Here is a 21201-nt window from a genome sequence, read left to right as displayed (position 1 = left end):
CCAAATCCATTTACACTACCTTTCTCCAAAGCCATAGCTTCTCAACACCTCCACTAAAAAAGACCAATCCACTAGGTCATAAACCTTCTCCAAATCCAATTTGCATACCACTCCCTTCTTCTTAGATTTCCTGAAGCTCTCCAAACTCTCATTTGCAATGAGGATTTGATCAGTGATCTGTCTTCCCTCTACAAAGGCTCCTTGGTTGGGTGCAATAATAGAGGGGAAGACCTTCTTTATCCTGAGAGACAACACTTTTGCAATTATTTTATACAAGCTATTCACCAAGCTAATAGGTCTGAAATCCTTAGGTTGTGATGCCTCTTTCTTCTTTGGGACCAAAGCAATGAAAGTTGAGTTCATGCTCGGATTAATTATTCCTCTATTGTGAAACTCCTCAAAAGACTGACCTAAGATCCTTCTCCACAATATCCTAGCAATCCTGATAAAAAGCCATTGTAAAGCCATCTGGGCCTGGAGCTTTTGTCCTATCCATTGAGAATACTGCTTCCTTTATCTCTTCCATATCAAACATCTTTTCCAACCACTCTCTGTTCTCTGCACTTAGAGTCGGCCAATCCAAACCCTCCAACCACACCTTCTCACTCAAAGGCCTTCTGAATATAGATTTGAAATGAATTACTAAGGCCTCTACTATTTCTGTCGAGTTTGACAAGACTGCTCCTACTTCCAATTTTGATATGAGATTCTTTTTTCTCCTCTCATTTGCCATTGAATGGAAAAATCTAGTGTTTCTATCTGCCTCCTTTAGCCACTTACACCTGGATTTTTGCCTCCAACTTATTTCCTCCTTAATCAGAATATCCTTCATCTGCCTCCTCAAGTCCCATCTCATTTTCCTGTCTTCCTCTCCAAAGGATCCCCTCTCCTCCTTCATATCCAAATCCTCAATCTGCTCCAACAAGACTTGTTTCCTTTCCTCTATTCTTCCAAACTCCAACCTATTCCACTCCTTTAATTGTGATTTTAGAAATTGAAGTTTCTTGTGGAACCTCATTCCCTCCCATTCTACTACTGGATTAAATTGCTCCCACCACTCCCTGATCTTCTCACTGAACCCCGGACGGGTCAACCACATATTTTCAAGCCTGAATGGAGTGGGTCCATCACCTCTCAATTCCTCCGTACACATCACTATAGGCCAATGGTCTGAAGTAATTCTTGGAAGTGCCCTAGATACTAGGTTACCCCAATGTTCCTCCTAGTCTGTTGAGAACAAGAACCTGCCCAGCTTGGAGTATATTGGCCTCGATTGAAGGTTGGACCAAGTGAAGCTATTATTTAGGAGTGGAAGTTCTTTAAGCTCCAAGGTATCCACAAAATGGTTGAACTTTCTCATACTTGTTGTCACTATCTGCCTAGGGTTGTTGGTTTCCTCTATAAACCGCACTACATTAAAATCCCCTCCCACACACCAAGGTCCCTCCCAGAGGCCCCTAACATCACTCAATTCCTCCCACAATTTCTTCCTCTGCCAATAGTCATTGGGGCCATAAACATTTGTTAGTACCCATTCGTACCCATCTTCCACTTGTTTGAACTTCAAGGAGACAGAGAATTCATATTAGCAACTCCAAGTCGATTAGTATATCTTCTTTCCACAATGTTACAATCCCACCTGAGGATCCCCATGATGGAGCGGCCACCCACTTTATTTCCCTATCTCTCCACACACTCCTTTCCCATCTGCAATCAATATCCATTCTTTTAGACTCCTGGATCATTACCACATCCGGGTTAAACTTCTCAATCACCTCTTTAACTGTTGCTCTCTTCCTTACACTGCCCAAGCCCCTCACATTCCAACTTAGAATTCTCATTTTAACTTCTCAAGCTCAATCCCAACTCCTCCAGCCTCTACTTAACCCCTTTCCTTCTATACCCTCTCACCTCAAACTTCTTGTCCCCCTCAATATCTCTTTTCAACCTCTTGACTTCACTCAACTTTCTTTTTTTTTATCTTACTATCCTCTTATTTTTTGCAAAAAACCTTTTAGGTCATTTGGATTCTTCAGTTTGCATCCCAGCTTTTGCACAAATTCTACAACTGACTCTTCCTTGCTAGTTTCCTTCTTATCTAATGTTCCTCTCTTCTCACTCCTAGGAATCTTCTCAATCCTTTCCTTATTTCCTCCATCATTTGTCCTTTCTACCCCTTCTGTAATCCCCCTTTGCATTTCCTTCCTCTCCACTTCACCCATTAGACCCTCAATGATTTCCCAATTCTTTGTCTCCCTACAAGTTTTCTCCACCACTTCCTCCCCTTCCTTATCCCCTTGTACCCTCACTGTGGCTTTTTGACCATGGGTCTCGGACACTTGGTTGAGAAAGGAATCTGGAACAAGGGACACAGTAGCAAAAACTGAATTGATAGAGTTAACAGAATTACCTGAGGTCAACTGAGGGTGGAGAGGGGTATTCAAACGAGGAAGATTGGTTGTCACTCCCTGTTCAGAAAATTTGGAGCTCTCTGTCTCCTCGGGTTGGAGGAAATTAATCCCCGTCACTTGGTCTGCACAAAGGCCTCTTCAAGTAGTAGTTTCTCAACTCATTCATCTTAGCATTCACATTTCTCCCACATTCATTTTCTGGGCATGCTGCTTCTTGACTGCCCTATACTCTGCATACAACATAGTGGGCTCCAAATGCACCCTTCTATTTTGCCCAGCCTGCTCTAATTCCTTCGGTGATATCCTCCTCAGTCTCTCCCTTGTTATGAATTATTGAACCAAGGTACCGAAAATGGTGACATTGAGTTAACTCTTGGACTACAATCCAAAGTGTATCTTGATTTACACTCCTTTTATTTCTAAATTTACATGTCATATACTCTGTTTCTAAGGCATTTATCCATGAGCTTAATTTTGCATTTAAACCTTCATTAGTTTCATCAATTAAAACAATGCCATCTACAAACAACATGCATCATTGAACTTCCTCTTAAATATCTCTAGTCAATTCACTTATAATCAGTACAAATAGATAAGAGCTAAATGCGGAACCTTGGTTAAAACCCATAGTAACTATAAAATATGAAGTCTCTCCAACTGGCGTTCTAACATTGGTTGTTTTCCCCTCATGCATATCCTTAATTAGGTCTGTATACCTATTTTGAACCCCTTTCTTTTCCAAGACCCACCATATTATCTCTTTAGGAACTTTATCATATGCCTTTTCTAGATCAATGAACACCTTCTTCTCTATAAACTTTTCTACCAATTAACTCAAAATAAATATAGCTTCCATGGCTGATTTCCCTATCATAAAGCCAAATTGATTCTCTAATACACTTGTTTCAAGTGATAATCTTTGTTCAATTATTCTCCCCCAAAGTTTCATAGTGTGGCTCATAAGTTTAATCCCCCAATATACAACTTTGTATATCACCTTTGTTCTTAAAATATAGGCATCATATTGTTGTTTCTCCAATCATCAGGCATCTTCGTTCCTTTCACTATCTTATTAAATAGCTCGGTTATAACAAGCCTACCTCTCCCATACCTTTCCATTACGTCCTACTACCTTTCCCTTGTACATTTTATTTAATGACTCTTCTACTTCAATAGGTCTAACTCTAGGAAGGTACAAATTATTGTTAACACTTCTTGTATTGCTAGATTCTCCTCCATTTGCACCCTCTCCCTACTATTCATTTAATAATTTTTCAAAATAGTTTTTCCATTGTTGTTTGATTTCCCTATCTTTTACCAAGACTCTTTGATCTTCATCTTTGCATCTAACATGGTTTAAATCATTGCCTTTCCTTTCTCTCAGCTTTTTATACATTCCTTTTTCTCCCTCTTTAGTGCTTAGTTTATGGTAAATCTCATCATAAGCCTTACTTTTAACTTCATTCACTTTTGAATACAATATAAAATAATATTTTTGAATAAAGGGTAAAATAATGACTTCGCAAGGATGCTTTTTAGCCTCAATCATTAACATGGATAAATGCCAAGGTTGTGTGAAAATAAACATTACTAGCAAGATTGACTTCTATTACCAACATAAGAACATCTCTTGAATATATGAGAGGACAGACAATACCTGCTTAACCGTGTTTTTCAGGTGCATCTCAGCTGCAATGAGTTCTCGACAACTTTTCGTAGATGATGAAATTTCAATGTAGACCTTACAAAGTTGCCAAGAGGCATGAGCAAATTTCTTAAACCGTTCTCTGTTACTCCATAAATCAGCTCCCTGTCAACAATATTTAATTAAATATGGATAACATAGAGGTTAGAAACATCAAAGTTGCCAAGAGGATCCTCAGTTAGAAGCATTTGAATGATAGAATATTTTTTATTCATATTTATTTAACAAATGATGAATTAAAATTTTTTTTCTTGATGCTAAAAGAATCTACAGTAAGCTGGTATGAAGAATTCCTTCAGTCTAGGGTTGGCTGCCAATATAAGTCGAATGTTCATATTCTAAATGATCCCAAGAAGCATGAAAGTGGATTGTGTCCACTCCAAATAATTGTTTCCATTTAGAGAAGATCTTTAGCAAGAGAACAATTTGAGTGCTTGGACTAGATCATGCCAAATAAAAGGTGAGAAATAGTCATACTTAAGCTCAACCCAGGCCCAACCCTATGCATTGGGCCGTAGGGTTGGCTGCCAATATAAGTCTAATGTCCATATTCTAAATGATCCCAAAAAGCATGAAAGTGGATTGTGCCCACTCCAAATAATTGTTCCCATTTAGAGAAGATATTTAGCAAGAGAACAATTTGAGTGGCTTGGACTAGATCATGCCAAATAAGAGGAGAGATGGCTTGGACTATGCATTGGGCCATAGACTTGAGCATAGTTGTCAAGGCATCACCTAGGCGACTAGGCACCTCACCCAAAATCCTCGACTTTTAGCAACTAGGCACCCTTCTAGTCTAGGCAACTAAGCACCCACCTAGGCAACAAAAAATGACAAAGTGGGTGCCTTTTATAATATCATTTATATTGTTGTATCTTATTAATGTATGTGTTAAAAGATTTTATTATATGCTATAAATATATATATATATATATATATATATATATCAACTATACTTTGTTTTAATGTTTTACTAATGAAATTTAAAAGATCAACAGGTTTTGATGAGAGGAAAAGAAAGCAAGAAAGAATAGAATTATAAAGAGGTTCTTATTTTCTATTCTCTCTCTAATTAAATAAAACAGACACTCCATCCTTGTTTTTTTCTATTTTACTTTCCATCTTGAATATTTATCATGTAAAGTTAATAACCTTCTTTAACTGCTAATTGATATGAAATTGCTCTATTAAATACTTATTATAGAGTTAATAACCTTTTGAATATTTATCAAAAGTTAGGTTTTATATGATAAATTTTTTATCGCCTAGGCGACTAGGCACCCCAGTGTCGCCTAGAATTGCCTAGACGCATTGAAAACTATGGGCTTGAGAACAAAGTCAAGCCTCATCTATCCAACCTAGGCCCAAACCACACTGAAATCTGGTGCACTTGGGTTGGAGTTGGACTTAGGTTTGTCAATAGCCCCACAACAAAACTTGACATAAATGTATGTGTATAATTGTACATGCATACGTTTATGCAAATATGTATCTATATAAGTATGTATGCATAAGTGCTAGCTGTAGAGATGTAGAGAAACATTTATTATTTAACTATCAGGCCATTGGTTGACCCATTTGACATGGATGGATGAAGATGAACTACTTAACCATGACCGAAACAAAGGGGGTTTATTTTTCATGTTGATTTTTGAATACATGTTTTATATTATTAAAATTATTGGATATAGATTTAATTAGTAGAACTTATTAGAGAGAAACAAAAATACTTCAAAATAAGGTATCTAAGGAGAGAGAATGGGAGTTAACACCTTAATGAAGTGGAAAGTTATATTAACTTAAATTATATTTTCTACGCACACAGTAAGAAAGGGACTGAATTCATAAGTAGGGGGTTTTACTCAAGAAAAATCCACAAAGCTCGTTTATTTAATGTACCTTAAATATAGGATTTAGTGAGAGAATGTGCATTAATACCTTAATATGAGACTTAATGAGAGAAAATAGAATGAATTTAATAAAAGCAGTAGTTTGAAATATTTTTTTGACCACATAATAAAGAGGGACTAAATTCAAAAATAGGGGTATTTTAGTCCAAAAAAGTCCAGAATCTAGACCTCATTCAAACTTTTAATAGAAGTATAGATAAACAAAACTTTTATTATATTAAAACTTTTAAAATTTATCTTCTCCACTTTCTTCCTCTTCCTCTTGTTGTCCCTATTCTTCTTCTTCCTCCTCCCCCTCCTAAAGAGGCTTATACATCTTGCTTTCTAAACTACACTCTATACTTCCAGATGGTGGAAGCCCTTGAATCACACCTCTGTGTTTTGAAACATTGCAAACAAACTACCAAAATAAAAAGGGAAATTATTCTCATCTCTTAGAAAATCAACAGTGCTACCAAGTAGAAAAAACATATTTACAGGAAAATTACTGTGGAAACTAACAATATGACATTTCTAGTTCCATAATATCTATGAAAAAGGCAAATACATGCAAGCAGCAAAAACATATCACTCAAAACTAGAATACAGAATTCATAGTTGTACCTGGTATGCTCTAACTTGTTTTAATAGGGCTTCAGCACACATTGTGAGGTCCCCTTTAATTTTGTGCCACCTTGCATATAAACCCCACAAATCTTCTCCCGAACCACTACGAACAACCTAGACAAAAAAAGAATAAATTAGAAGCAAAAATAGATCAACAGGTATTAACAAGTCTGTTGTAACGAGTGACTGTATATGTGAGCCTTTGTTTACAAAACAGCAAACAAAGTCGACAAAAAAAAAACGATAGAGAGAATCACCAATGCTTCAAACCAAATAAGGAGAGTACGTGTATGAGAATAGCGATTAAAAAAGGGAGAAAGGATGTCAAAAATAGCCTTCTTATGCATCAATTATAATGACCCCCAAACTCCTTACTGAGGTAAACCAAAGCCACAAAATAGTTCATCCCTCTAAACCCCTCTTCTGGTTTGAGAGACTGTTAGATCATTAGCAAATCACTGACATGGGGTTCCCTAGGTGAATAGGCAAGGCGCATTTGAAGGTATATGTGACTAGCTTGAGCCCAGTCTTAGTGCCTTTGTGCCCGGTGAACCTCAGCCCACTTGTGGTCTTGTGCACCTTAGTTCACAGACACCCAACTAACTTGAGCCTAGGATAGGGCTCCACCTCAGACAAACAACTAAGCTCCTTGAGGCAAGCTCAAAGAAGTCCTAAGGATTTTGACTAAGCAAAAGAAGAGGTTCTGTCGAAGTGTTGAGTGAGTGAAGCGAGCTGAAGTAATGCAATTGAGAGAGAAACAAATTGAAGTTTCACATGCCTGAATTGTTAAGTGCATGAATATGTTTTAATTATGTTTGATTTGATTTCTACATTTTCACTTTGAATATATTCGATCTATTGTTTTTAGGGAAATTGTCTAAAACTCACCATGACTTTTCAGCATTTCTCTTAAGCTCAGCATAACTTTTCAAAACATCCAAGGAACCCCATGTCAGTAAGTTGACATTAAATAGACTAACGGATGTTGGTAGATTACTATTTTACCCTTTGTTCAGTTGTAAATGGAAAATAAAGCAAAACTTTGATAAAAAACAACAAAAATATATCTCAAATATTTCAATCTAAAAACTTTTCAGCCCATTTTACATATTTAAGTAAAAAAGGAGCTTCAAATTAAAAAAAAAAAAAACGCTTTTGATTCAAATCAAACTCATCTGACACTCCATATCTATTTGCACAGTTCGACTGTCACTTTATCCCTTTTAATTTCAAATGCAACAACAACTAAGATCAAGAAAAGATCTATGGTCAAGAAGAGGACACATGGCTCTATAGGACTCAACATCTACTTCTATCAGATGTCAGTTAGAACAAAGGTGTATTGAATAAAAAATAGGCTCACATAAAAATATGTTTAATAAGGCTGACATGCCATACAGGGAAAGTTTGGTCATAAAAACTGCATTTATGCTTACGTGGACAACTTCTGCCAATGAACACTAACAGTACTCTAACGGATGGTGAGTTTTGGAAAACAAAAAATCACTGACATGGGGTTCCCTAGATGTTTTGAAAAGTCATGGTGAGTTTAAGAGAAATGCTGAAAAGTCATGGTGAGTTTTACACAATTTCCCTTGCTTTTATGTATTTTAGCTAAAGCCAATAGGCTTTTAAAACAATTAGCTCCTTTCAAAATTCTTGTTTCCACATATTTGATTTTTCTTTTTGGATCTTCGAAAAATTATGCACCTAGGGCACAGAAATCCCCTTGCACCTTATGCTATTAAAACACCAACCTAGTAGGGATCTAGCCTTACTGAGAGAATGGCAGTAGACCCAAGGATTTTCTTCACCATCTGTCACCACTATTTGTGAATTCCCCCTCTTACCTCCAATATAGAGTATTCAAGAGCAAATGTGAGGTGGAGCCTACTAGGAAGAGATACCAGCTAAACCCTAGAAGTCACCCATCTCACTGGGATACTGTATATTTCAACTTCAAGCCATTTACACATAAATATCTTATGTTTACATGGGCACCAAATACACCTATTTGGCATCTAAAATCCTCTTGATTTGAAGTGGTAACATTAGAGAGAGCAGAGGAGAATGTAGGAGAAGAAGCCTAAGAGAGAGGAAAGGAGAAGGAAATAGCAAGAAAAAGTGAAAGGAGAGGAAGATCTTCAACTATTCTGTTGGAATTACCATTTCCGCTAACAAGATCTTCAACTATAGCAACTCTCAAACCCCATGAGCCATTGCCCTGTATTCTGCCTCTACACTAGAGCAAGCAACAACAGATTGCTTATTATTTCATGCTTATGGTGTTATTGTCCTATTGGCATTGATATCTATGTTATTCATGTCCAGTTAATTAAATTTTGTTCTATACCAGTCCAAGTAAATCATAGAAAGGTCCAAAGTCTCCAAACCGTATTAGAAACAGCACCAAACTGTAATAAAACAGTTTGGTTTGGTTTGGTTCATATGTGCACACTTTGCAAGGCAAAGGGTGAAACAATTTCCTATTAACTACTCTCCTCTCCTTCTGCGAATTGTATTTTTTTTTGTTCTATACCAGTCACCCTTAGACATTGCACTTAGCCCTAGTTTTTTTTGACAACCAAAGAAGAGAGGTAGAATTTAATGGAGGGCAGCAAGGACAGCGATTATTTGGACACTTTAGGAATAAAGGGATGGCAGAATTTTTAAGGAAAGGTGCAGATCCAAAGAAGAAATTGCAGTGGATATAAAGATCAGGGTTATACACTAGGCAAGAAACATTAAGGGATTGCGTTAGATGATGTCCCAAGAGCTTGAAAAGAAGTAGCTACATCATCTACCATGAAGGGTAGAAGTGTCACAGAATGGAATGCTCCCTCAATGAATAGAGTGAAGTTAAATTGGAGGTATTTTCAGGGATACAAATGTAAGGTGGTGGCATTAGTCTCTTGTTCTCTTGGAGTAGGGGATTCCTTAAGGGCTGAAGTGATGGCATTGCTCCAAGGAATGAGCAAAGCAAAGCAACAAGGCTTCCAAATTGAGTGGGTGAAAAGGGATTCAAAATTTATAATATCTTTGGCAAATGATAGAAATCCAAGCATGTGGATTCACAGGTACATTATAAGAGAGATCAAGAACATAACAAAGGAGCTGCAGGCAACTTTTAGATGGGTGAAGAGAACAGCAAATTGGATGGACGAGTGCTTAGAAACAAGGGATGTACAGGGAACAACTTTTTTGGGGCAGATTTGTAATTGGGGACTTTCATTTGTTAAAGGGACAGAACTCCTTTAGAAAAGCAATACTATGTAAAGAGTTTAATTAACTAATTTAATTAAATGAAATTTTACTGATCAAAAAAATATCTTATGGTTTACATGGAAAGAGAGGCCACAAGACATGCCAGAAACATGAGTTGCAGCTATGTTAACAAAAGAAAGCCACAAGAGAAGTAGATGCCACAAATGCCTTATACCTGCTGCAGAACCTTTCCAAGTAACCCTAGCAAATGCTCAGTTTCCTGTGATCTTTCCATTCCAGATTCTGAATATTCTAACTCAGGCACAGAGTGACCAATAGGGTTGTTGGGAAGAACTTGAACTTGACAATTACACTCATCAGTAGTAGAAGCAGAAGAAGAAAGAAAATGCCCTGAAGTTCTTTCTTCCATCTCCACTATTATCCTCTCCAATAATTTGGCATCTATCCTTTTATTTCCAGTCATATCCAGTACCATCTTTGTAGCTTCCAGTGCCTACATAAAAAAAAAAAAAAAAAAAGATTCGTGTTAGTCCTGGAACTTAAGCATTCACACATTAATAATATAGATCATGGAGGTTGTTGTAAATGTCAATAATCATGGACCACCGATAGTGTTAGAACCCACCAATTTTTTGTTGGGTCCATCCAGGTGAAAAAGGCAACTAATAATAAACACAGCAACAACACTTTAATTGTAGAACATGCTAAACACCAGAACCATACACTAAAAAATAGCCATTGTGATTATGATTAGTCAAACAAATACAGCTGGGAAATTATACAAACCCAGCTTAGATGTAAGGTTAAGTTCTAACTTACAGGATCTCTTAGATAGGCTTCAATAGTGAGCACTGCCCACCTGAAAAGAGGCCATGTCGATGCCCTAACTACATGTTTGCATTAACTGCAACATCTCTCACTAAAATTCCCTACAGATCGAATCTAATATGATAGGTGGTACTTTCTTTTGTAAATTTAGGGCTTCTAATTTCAGAATAACAAATTCAACTTATATGTGTTTCTAGCAAATATAATGGGGTTTGCATTAACATGATACTCAAATACTAATTCACTAACCAGCCTCAATATTAGCTTTTTTTTCAATGTTGCAACCAAAACTGATTCAAAAAGTCTGGATAAACTTGATTAATTCAAGAAATGATCCTCCCGATGCATCTTGTGCCGTTTCAGAGATTGCATATCCATTGCAACAAATGGATGTAATGATCTCCCAAACAAGCCAGGAAAAGAACTGCCAAGCAGATCCAGTAGCATATCATGAATGTGCAACAAAAATGACTAATATTATGATCATAATCGTATGCAAATTAAAGCTAGGAAAATGTGGTTCAAAGACAGGGAGGTATTCAAGGGCTCCACTCTCACCAAGTTGGAACCTATTCCCATTAAATTGGTGGTTGATAAAAAATAAAAAATAAATAAAAAGAAAGGTGGGAAAGGCATTGGGCTTATAGCTACAGATGACTAGAAAAAAGGGAGAAAAGAGAAACTTCCAACTATTTGCAAGGGATACAAGTGGGTCAAAGGGAGTCAAGGGAGCAGAAATCTGTGAAACATGCTAGGAGACCTCTGTAAGGTGAATAGATGGTATGGTAGAAAGAAGAAATCTATAATGCTGGCTAAAGAATCCGGTCCCAACCTTGACCTCATTCATCATCATCCAAGTCTTGTCCTAACTATATGGGGTCAGCTACATGAATCCACTCATCCATCTTAGCATTCACATTTCTGTCACATTCATTTTTTGGACATGCTGTTTCTTGCTTGCTCCACACCCTGCTCCATACAACATAGCTGGCCTTACAAATGTTATATAGATTTTTCCTTTTAGGCAATGTGGTATTCGCCTATTACATAAGACTCTAGATGCATCAGTCTGTTTTGCCCATCCTGCTCCAATTCTATATGCAACATCATCCTCAATCTCTCCCCTAGTTATGTGGTCAAGGCAAGACTGAAGTGATTTAGAGTGGCTTCAGGCTAACCATATGAACTTTTGGTGCTTGGGATCATTGCTTGGTTGGTTTTTGTTGTGGCAGGCTTCCAAATTGTAGATTTGGGTTTTGTTGGTTCTATTTCGGGTTGGGTATAATGAATATTTGAATTTTGTTGAGAACTAATATTTTTGCTTGAGCCACAGATCTCAGCTCAATCTTTTCTCTTCCCTTTAATGCAGATGTTTTGACTATAATGGATATTCTAAAGTGTAGATTTAGGGTGTTTTTTGACTTCTCCCTTTTCCTTCTTTTTTTGGCTTGTTGCAGAAAGACACTCTTGCAAAATTTGGACTGCCATGCACAGTGTGGGTGTTTTTTTCATTGTTTTCATTTTAGTATTTTCTATTCAAAGACCCAATCTAGCACATGCATTAGCATGTCATGGATATGCCATAAAATGATTGAATATCATGATTGTTAGAGTTTATGTATTAAGTAGGTATGTGGAAATTTGGGTAGCTGAGACACTTCTCTAATTTAAAGAAAGGCACTCTTGTCTGACCCCTTTTATAACTTAAGTATGTACAGACTTGTATTTGTCTCTCACTATCAGGCACTAGGAGTGAGGCACCGGCATCCTTTCTTTTTCTCATTTTCTTTCTTCTATCTTCTATTAGCCTTCTTTTCTTTTATTCTCAGTCTCATACGAGAACAGGTCTGAGAAGACCATCAACCTCAACTAATTGGATAGTCACCTTTGGTGACCACATAGTCAAGTTTGTGGTGGTTTAAAGACTCCCTACTTGAGGTTGCAAGGAGGGCTATCGTGATATCTTGTGTACTGCAAGGCTTTAAGTGATCCACGTATATTTTCGAATCAGTAAATGGTTCCACTCCAGTGCAGTGGTTTACACATCAAATCTTCCTTGTTGGTGCTATGGTGATCTGTAGACAAGGCTGGTTGCCTCCATGATATTCCTGTGGTGTTTTGATCCTATTGAAGGAAGTAGATATTGTGGTTCCAGTTAGATCTCATTTTAGTATGGTGTTCAGTCCATTATTATTCAGCATAGTGAAGTGATTCGGCTTCTTCCAGAAGGAATCAAAGTCCAGTTTGCTAGTAACTCCAAACAATACTTTTACCATTCAGATGACTTTGATTGAACCGAATTGTAATAATTATGCCCCCATGGACCAACTCAACAGAGGTTTTCCTAAAACCGAAATGAAAACTTTGGTATCCTCTTGATCTCTCTAGTGGATATACTGAGCGAGTTCAAAAAAATGGCCAAACTATAACATGGCTGTAGAAAATTATAGACCTTAATATCAACAGTAATCTTTTGTTCTTGCAAATAGTGAAGGATATTTGGGAGAATGTATAGCATTTGTATTCTGGATAGAACAATGTTAATAAAGTTTATGAGTTATGGCAAGATTAATTTTCACTTCAGCAAGATGACAAAAGTGTCAAGGATACCATACTGCTCTCAAAAACCTTCCAAATGAATTAAATGTGTATCAGCATCTTACTAATTGACTTGACGGTGCAGGGATAACAACAAAAGTAGTTAGATCTGGAATGTTTTCTGTCAGGACTCAAGACTGAATATCAAGGTTTAAAATGTCAGTTGTCCAAGTATAAGAAACATGTCGGAAATGTCAGAAATATCATATTGAAATACTGTAAAAATTAGACATGGTGGAAACATTGTAAATATGCAAAATATAGAATAATATTTTATGAAATGATAAAAGAAACATAGGTACACCCTTTTAAATTATTAACTTGTTCCAAATCTACTAAACAAAGCTAAGAAACTAAGGTTATAGAAAAAAGAATATGTTCAAAAGTTGCCCTGTAAACCTTACGATTCAGAGCTTCATGATAGAATAGTTAAAGCAAAATTTCACAGAGAATTAAATGGTTGTAATAGATCAACAAAATAATCTATTACACAAAGAAAACTAGTATTTTTTTTGATAAAAACAACTTAATTTCATGCTTACAAAGAAAACTAATATTTAACTTCATGCTTGAAATGAATGTTTAGCTAGCTCAAAGTGGTAATCATGTAAGGGTCCGTTTCGTTCGCAGTCAGAATCGGAATCGGAGTGATCTATTCCCATAGTCTATTTGGTTCAGACAGGAATGGAAATGGGAATTTGAATCAATAGGAATGGGATTTCATTCCCAAGGGAGGGGCAGCGAATGGCCATTCCCTCAAATGGGGGAATGCCATTCCAGCAGGAATGGGAATGGGATTCCGATTCCACTCAACCAAACAGTTGGAATCAGAATAGCGCATTCCGATTCCAATTCCAGACCCCTATTCCCCTGAACCAAACGGGGCCTAAGTTTGGTGGGCAATAACATTGTTACTCCACATATCTACAATAATCACCAATTTATGTTATAATACTATCTCTTGTACTCCATATAGTGCTGGTAGTGTTCACTGGGGAATATGTATGCCATGCAAACTCTCTTATACTCCACATATTGCAAGTAGTGTTCATTGGGAAATATGTCAATTAAGTAAAATTTCATGTCGCTACCTATGGAAATGGAAATATGTTGTTGAAATATTAGGGAAATTAGGGACATTTTAAACCATGCTGAATATGACCTTGTTCATGCCCATTACCTTGCAAATAGTGATACGCAATCCTTGACTGAGGTTTTTTTCATACCACAGAGAGTTTACTAGACACATGGAGAAAGTTCCCCTAAAGTGGACTGATCTGCTCTAGCTGTTGCTAGAGGTAGAAACATGGAATTTTGGGATGGATGTAGTAATAGAGGAGGTCATGTTCCTTTAACCATGGGCGCAAGTCATGATTGTAGTGGATGAGAGAGCTAGGAGTAGGTTGCTCAAGAGGACATGGTGTTCCTAGGAACACATTTCAGTGTCTGCACATGGTAAGGTATTCACATAAAGTTGGGACAGGTGGACTTAAGATAATAGCAGTGGTTTCATATGCATTTCAGTTCATATAACTTTTTTTATCAATCACTATGAGATTTCAATAAAAATGAAGAGAAAAGAGTGAGAACAATTAAGAAATAAAAACAAAGAGAGGGACTCTTATCTCTCCCCAAAAGAACCCTTTTCTATTTCTACAATTGTGCCCAAAATAGTTGATCTCTTCCCCGCTTGTTTAGCTAAAGCATCAGATAATGAATTAGCATTGCTTTTAACCCATTGCAACCTCACTTTCATGTCTGTCAACCCTTTGCATCCACCCATAACCAACTTGGAATATCCTTCAATAATCAGTTTTCAATGTTCATGTTCCTTGCCCTTTGTACCCCCCCTTCTATCAATGCCATAAACCCTTAAAGAGGCTCCTACACCTATTGAACCTGAATATAAAGCAGTTATTTTGCCTTCTTCATTTCTAAAAGCGCCTCCTATACCTGAAATGCCCAGATTTCCCAGGCTGCTTCCATCAAAATTGAGTTTAATGAACCCCACTTCCAGTTCATATAACTTAAGATTATAGCAGTTAGAGGTGGGTAGGGGTGCTCACAGTTCGGTTAACCGAACCGTGGGGCAATTTTGGAACCAAACCGGTACTACCGGTTTTTGGAAAACCAGTAACCGGAACTGAACCCAAGCCAGTCGGTTAACCGGTTGACCAGTTCGGTTAACCATCGGTTCGGTTCGTCAATTTTTCGGTTTTTAGTTTTTACAATATATATTATAAATATATATTTATATAAAATGCATATTTATTAATTTGTAATATATAAAAAATATAGAAATATATGTATAGGTCGGTTCGGTTAACCGTCAATTTTCTATATTGGTTAACCGAAACCAAACCAGAACCATCGGTTTTTTAAAAACACCAAACCGAAACCGAATCGATCGGTTCGGTTAAACAATTTTTCGGTTCGGCTTCAGTTGGTTTTTTCGGTCGGTTCAGTTTTTCGGGTTTTTTTTGCTCACCCCTAGAGGTCAGTTCGGTTAACCGTCAGTTTTCCATATTGATTAACCAAAACCAAACCGGTACCATCAGTTTTTTAAAAACACCAAACCGAAACCGAATCGATTGATTCGGTTAACCAATTTTTCGGTTCGACTTCGGTTGGTTTTTTTGGTCGGTTCGGTTTTTCGGTTTTTTTTGCTCACCCCTAGAGGTGAGAATATTTCAATTAAACACAAAAAAAAACGAATTTTCAGTTTTAGTCTTTTCGGTGATTACCTCAGTTTTAGTTCCTCAAATTCGGTTTTTGGAAGCTTGTATATCGATTTTAGTTATTACATTTAAAAGTTCGGTTAACCGAAAAAAGAAACAAAAAAAAACTTTTAAATGTGTAATATATACAATAATATTTTAAATGTATTATGTGTGATATATAATATTATATATAACAATAACCAATTTATTTGATCAAAATAAATAGTTAACAGAAAAATTTTTAACCAATTTATTTAACGGAAATAAATAGTTATGTGTAAATCATCTTTAATATTAATAAATATTTCTGGTCCATGAAAAACCACATTTAAATCCAATTTAATATTAATAAATATTTCAATTCAGTTATTTTGATTTTTCCAAAACTCAGTTTTGATTCAGCTTTCATTTTAATAAGTCCGGTTATTTAAATGGTTTTTTCAGTTCAGTTTGAACCGAACAAACCAAATTCTCAACCCTACACTAATAGTGGTGACTACCCATTGAGTAATTATGGGTTTTCTCTTTTATTTCCCCAACCCCATTTCACTTTTGCAAGAAACCACTACAGCCATCAACAGCTTATAATATTTGAAGAAATTCAACATCCATAAAAGACTGAAACTAATTTAGGTACATTTTTCTTTATTTTTCATTGAAGCCCAAAATTTTCCTGTTTCAAACATTTTCATCCTTTGTGCTAAACCAAATCCAAATGCTTTTTTTGTAATAAAATAAAATTTATTAAAAGAGAAAGAGATACAAGAAAAGTGACCAGAAGTCGCACAAGAGAAGAGCCCTTCACCAACCATAATCCAATACACCAAGCCCTCAACAACACTACCAAAATTAAAGACAAAACAACTAAACCCAACACAAATTACCAAATGAACACGACAAAAGGAAATTTATGCCCACTCGCTTCCACAACAACAGACTTTCTGACAAACACCAAAAACAAAACACTTAACACCAAATCAACACCTCAACTTTGCTCAATTGTGCTGCAGCTGCAGAGACTTGACAACAAAGTACTTCACCATATCCAATTCTTTCACAACCTTCCATCTACGTAACATGTATCCCAAAATTCAAATTAATTATACATTTTGAAATTTTTGTAGTTTATCTCACAAAGGTATATTTTATCATTTTGGAAAAATCTATCTCAGAATAGTTTGAAATTAAATCACCTAAATCCACCATTCCTTCTAGTCCTAAAATCATTGTTAAACTGTTCCTATTTCAATTACCACCTTAGACTCAACCTTCAGCCATTCGAGTTATACATCCACTAGCACCAAAGTGGTTGCTCCCACAACAATTTGGCAATACTAGAGCAGGACTGTACAATCAAATTGTGCTTATCAAATGGGGAAAAAAATCATCTTTTGGAAAGTGAACCAAAATTTGGTTTTGCTTCCAAGTTTAGAGAGAGAGAGAACAATAATAGAAATGTCTTATATTGATTTTTACCTGACCAAAATTGCCTATGTCTACAGCAACCTGACTGTAATTCTCCCACAATTGCCAACTGTTGCGTCTGCCACCATGTTACAGCTAGTCAGCATAATGAATGAAATAAATACAACCCGGGAGATATTCCAAGCATAAAAAGCATTTTTGAAAGAAGCTATTTGATTGATCTCCCCATCATTAACCAGTCAAAGATATTACTTTCTAAGCTGGTAATATAATCTGTCAATCATGGGTACAATGGGACTCTATTGAAGGGTATTGTAGACATTGTCAAGCAGGGTTGAAGTAATAATTTTGAGCCATAATAATTGTATCTATTAAAGAAGTTTGTTGAGTCATAAGCCAGGCCTGGGAAAAGTGGATTCTTAAACAGTAAACAGAAAAATTAGGCATGGAACCAAAATCCTGGAAAATTGAAGTCAACAGTCAAATTATGGAAGACTGTTGTATTCCCTAGCTAATGAGTACTTAATAAACAACAACAACCAACCAAGAAATAGGGAACACCAAGAGTAATTAATGCAAGAATATACCAGTGATTTAAAAGACACACCTAGGTGTATAGACGAGACACATTTTAGGGTATGCGCCACGCCTAGGTCCTAGGCACAGCCCTTTCAAAAGGCGCACACCTGGTGCACCTAGGCGTGTGCAAGATGCGCCTTGCACCTCAGTTCAGGCATGCTTAATTATAGAATTTTATGCTTTTTTGCTTTTTTGCTTTTTCTGAACCTAGCGTCTGGGTTGGGGCTTGACCCCCGACCACACCCCTCAAGGCAAGCCCAAATAAGTCCATGTTAGGGTCTTAAATTCTTAATTCTCACATAAAAATAATGATTTCTATAATTTTAATTGCCTTTTATGAATATATTTTAATAGAATGAATGAATGAACCACATTAGCAAATAAGGGGTTCTCGGAGCTTCAGTGAGCAAGTGAAGTTAACCCCCTATTTGCTAATGTTGTTCATTCATTCATTCTAATAAAATTGTTGGAAAGGGATGACGAGGATTATTCCTTGTGGAATCCGTCAGAATCTTTCCTGTTTTTTTAGTTATTTATTTTCTTATTTAGGCTGTGATTATTTTCCATTTTTTTAAGGCTGTGATTTAGTTTCCTTTTTTTCTTTAGGCTAAATTAGTGGGTTAGTTTCCTAGAATAGCTCCTAGATTGATTCTTAGAAGTTGTATATATTTGTACAGATCTTCTCAATGAAATTAGAACAGAAATCTTCAAACATTTGTTTCTGTTTTCATGGTATCAGAGCCTGCGACGATGTCTAGAACGAGCCATTCTTCACCAACAGTGGACTCGACAGCAGTAGATTCAACCATGAATGCATCGAGATCCCTTGGAACCTCCTTCACCACCTCTGACATAAGTCACTCTGCAGATTACCCAACACAAATTAGATGGGTCCAATTTTCGTGAATGGTTTCAATCCGTCTTGTTAGTGATTCGAGGAAAAGAAAAAGTGGGTTACCTTACTGGTGAAATCCCTCCTCTAGCGAGCAGTGATGTGAGTTACGAGACATGGGAAGCTGAAAATTCCATTGTCATGGTGTGGTTAATCAATTCCATGGAGCCGCAAATAGGACGCGCATATCTGTTTTACAAGAATGCTCATGAAATATGGAAGGTTGTTCAGGAGATGTACTCAGATCTTGGAAACACGTCTCAGTGTTTTGAAATTCGTTCTCTCCTGCGGAACATAAGGCAGGGATCAATCTCAGTAACAGAGTACTACAACAGGCCGATTGGTCTATGGCAAGAAATGGATTTATTTTATACAATTCCATGGAAGTGTACTGATGATGGAGTATTGTACAATCAAGTCCTTGAGAAAGATCGAGTATTTGATTTTCTTCAAGGACTCAATAAAGACCTAGATGAAGTACGAGGTCGTATTCTTGGAATCAAACCCCTTCCTTCACTTCGTGAGGTGTTCTCCGAGGTTCGACGAGAAGAAAGCAGGAGGAAAGTCATGCTAAACCCATCCTCACACGGAATCCTAGAGGAACAATCTCAAGGATCTGCACTTGCATCTACTCGGTCTCAAACCTTAGAAGAAAAAAGAAAACCACCAGTGGTGTGAACACTACAAAAAGTCGTATCGCACAAAGGAGACTTGCTGGGACATTCATGGAAAACCTCCAGATTGGAAACCACGGAATCAGAGGAAAGGCAACCCTTTAGCTCATGTAGCTGAATCTGCTGAGACAAAGAAGCCTAACACAACAACTTTCACACCGGAACAAATGGAGATTTTAAGGTCTCTTCTTCACCAGCAACAGATTTCTGAGGCATCAGGTTCTACACCTACAACAGCAATTGCACAACGAGATAATATATCATCATCTCTATTATCACGAAAAGATGATCTCAATGACTGGATTGTTAACACCGGTGCATCAGGTCATATACAGGACATCATACGACTTTTTTGAATTATAAAAAATGTGATGGTGAGATAAAAGGCTCAGTGGCAAATGGGAATACAATAATTGTGACTGGAGTTGGAGATGTTTTTTACCAAGGACTTTATTTGAAATATGTTTTTCATGTTCCGAGTTTAAGATATAATCTCCTTTCTGTTAGTAAGTTAACTAAGGATCAAAATTGTAAAGTAACATTTCTTTGTGATCGTTGTAATTTTCAAGATCCGTCTTCGGGGAAGATGATTGGCAATGCTGAAGAACGACATGGTCTCTACTATCTCACCGATTCTTCTCCAAGGCCAAAACCACATCTATCTCTTTCTGCGTCTAGTTCGTTGAATTCAGATGTAATTCTATGGCACAAACGCTTAGGGCATCCTAGTTTTCAATATTTGAAACATTTGTATCCAAACCTATTTCTCAATAAAGATCCTTCTTCTTTCCATTGTGAGTCATGTAATCTTGCGAAACAGTTCAGAAAAAATTATCATATTCACAATTACAAACCTTCCAAACCGTTCCATCTTGTTCATGGTGATATTTGGGGAGCATCACGGGTTGTGGATTTAACAGGCAAGAGATGGTTCATCACCTTCAAAGATGACCATACTCGTGCTTGCTAGGTCTATCTCTTGAAGAACAAATCTGATGTCGGGTGTGTGTTTCAGCAGTTCCATAAAATGATAAAGAATGTGTTCTAATGCAACATCACATACTCCGCACAGATAATGGAGGAGAGTACTTTGCACAGATTCTTGGAGATTACCTCATTCAAAATGGCATATTTCATCAAAGCTCATGTACATCTACCCCACAACAAAATGGGGTTGCAGAACGAAAAAATCGTTATTTGTTGGAGGTAGCTCGATCACTCATGTTTGCTAGTGCTGTTCCACATCATTTTTGGGGAGATTTTGTATTAACTGCTGCCTATTTAATCAATAGACTTCCATCAAAACCCCTCAAATTTCGTACATTAGTCAGTTGTCTCCAAAAAGAATTCCCTCATATTCGTTTACTCAACTCTCTCCCACCAAAAATATTCGGGTGTTCTGTGTTTGTTCATAATACCAGTCCTACTCGAGGAAAACTTGATCCGAAGGCCATCAAATGTATCTTCATAGGATACTCTCCCACTAAAAAAGGATATAAATGTTACAATCCTGCCACAAAAAAAATTCTATGTATCTTATGATGTTACATTCCTGGAAGATCAATCCTTCTATTCCCATGATTCTCTTCAGGGGGAGAACTTAATTGAAGATAATCATTGGGATCCTT

The 21201-nt window shown here is 36.8% G+C and overlaps 1 protein-coding gene across 1 annotated transcript in view; it reads right to left on the bottom strand.

Moving 5' to 3' along the window:
* Positions 1-21201, bottom strand: part of LOC148853091 (uncharacterized) — a 66264-nt gene that overhangs the window by 17396 nt on the left and 27667 nt on the right. Inside the window, exons 16-19 of the mRNA XM_088946978.1 lie at positions 17480-17546; positions 10072-10350; positions 6630-6746; positions 4069-4221 (exon numbers count right to left, since the gene is read on the bottom strand). Of these exons, the coding sequence (XP_088803104.1) occupies positions 4069-4221; positions 6630-6746; positions 10072-10350; positions 17480-17546 (616 nt within the window). The remainder of the gene's footprint in view (positions 1-4068; positions 4222-6629; positions 6747-10071; positions 10351-17479; positions 17547-21201) is intronic.

This window comes from Nelumbo lutea, chromosome 5 (assembly GCF_056320005.1).
Source record: "Nelumbo lutea isolate HS-2025 chromosome 5, American lotus-T2T, whole genome shotgun sequence".
Classification (NCBI taxonomy): Eukaryota; Viridiplantae; Streptophyta; class Magnoliopsida; order Proteales; family Nelumbonaceae; genus Nelumbo; species Nelumbo lutea.
Note: the sequence above shows the minus strand (reverse complement) of the source record. Positions and strands in the feature narration are given on the sequence as shown.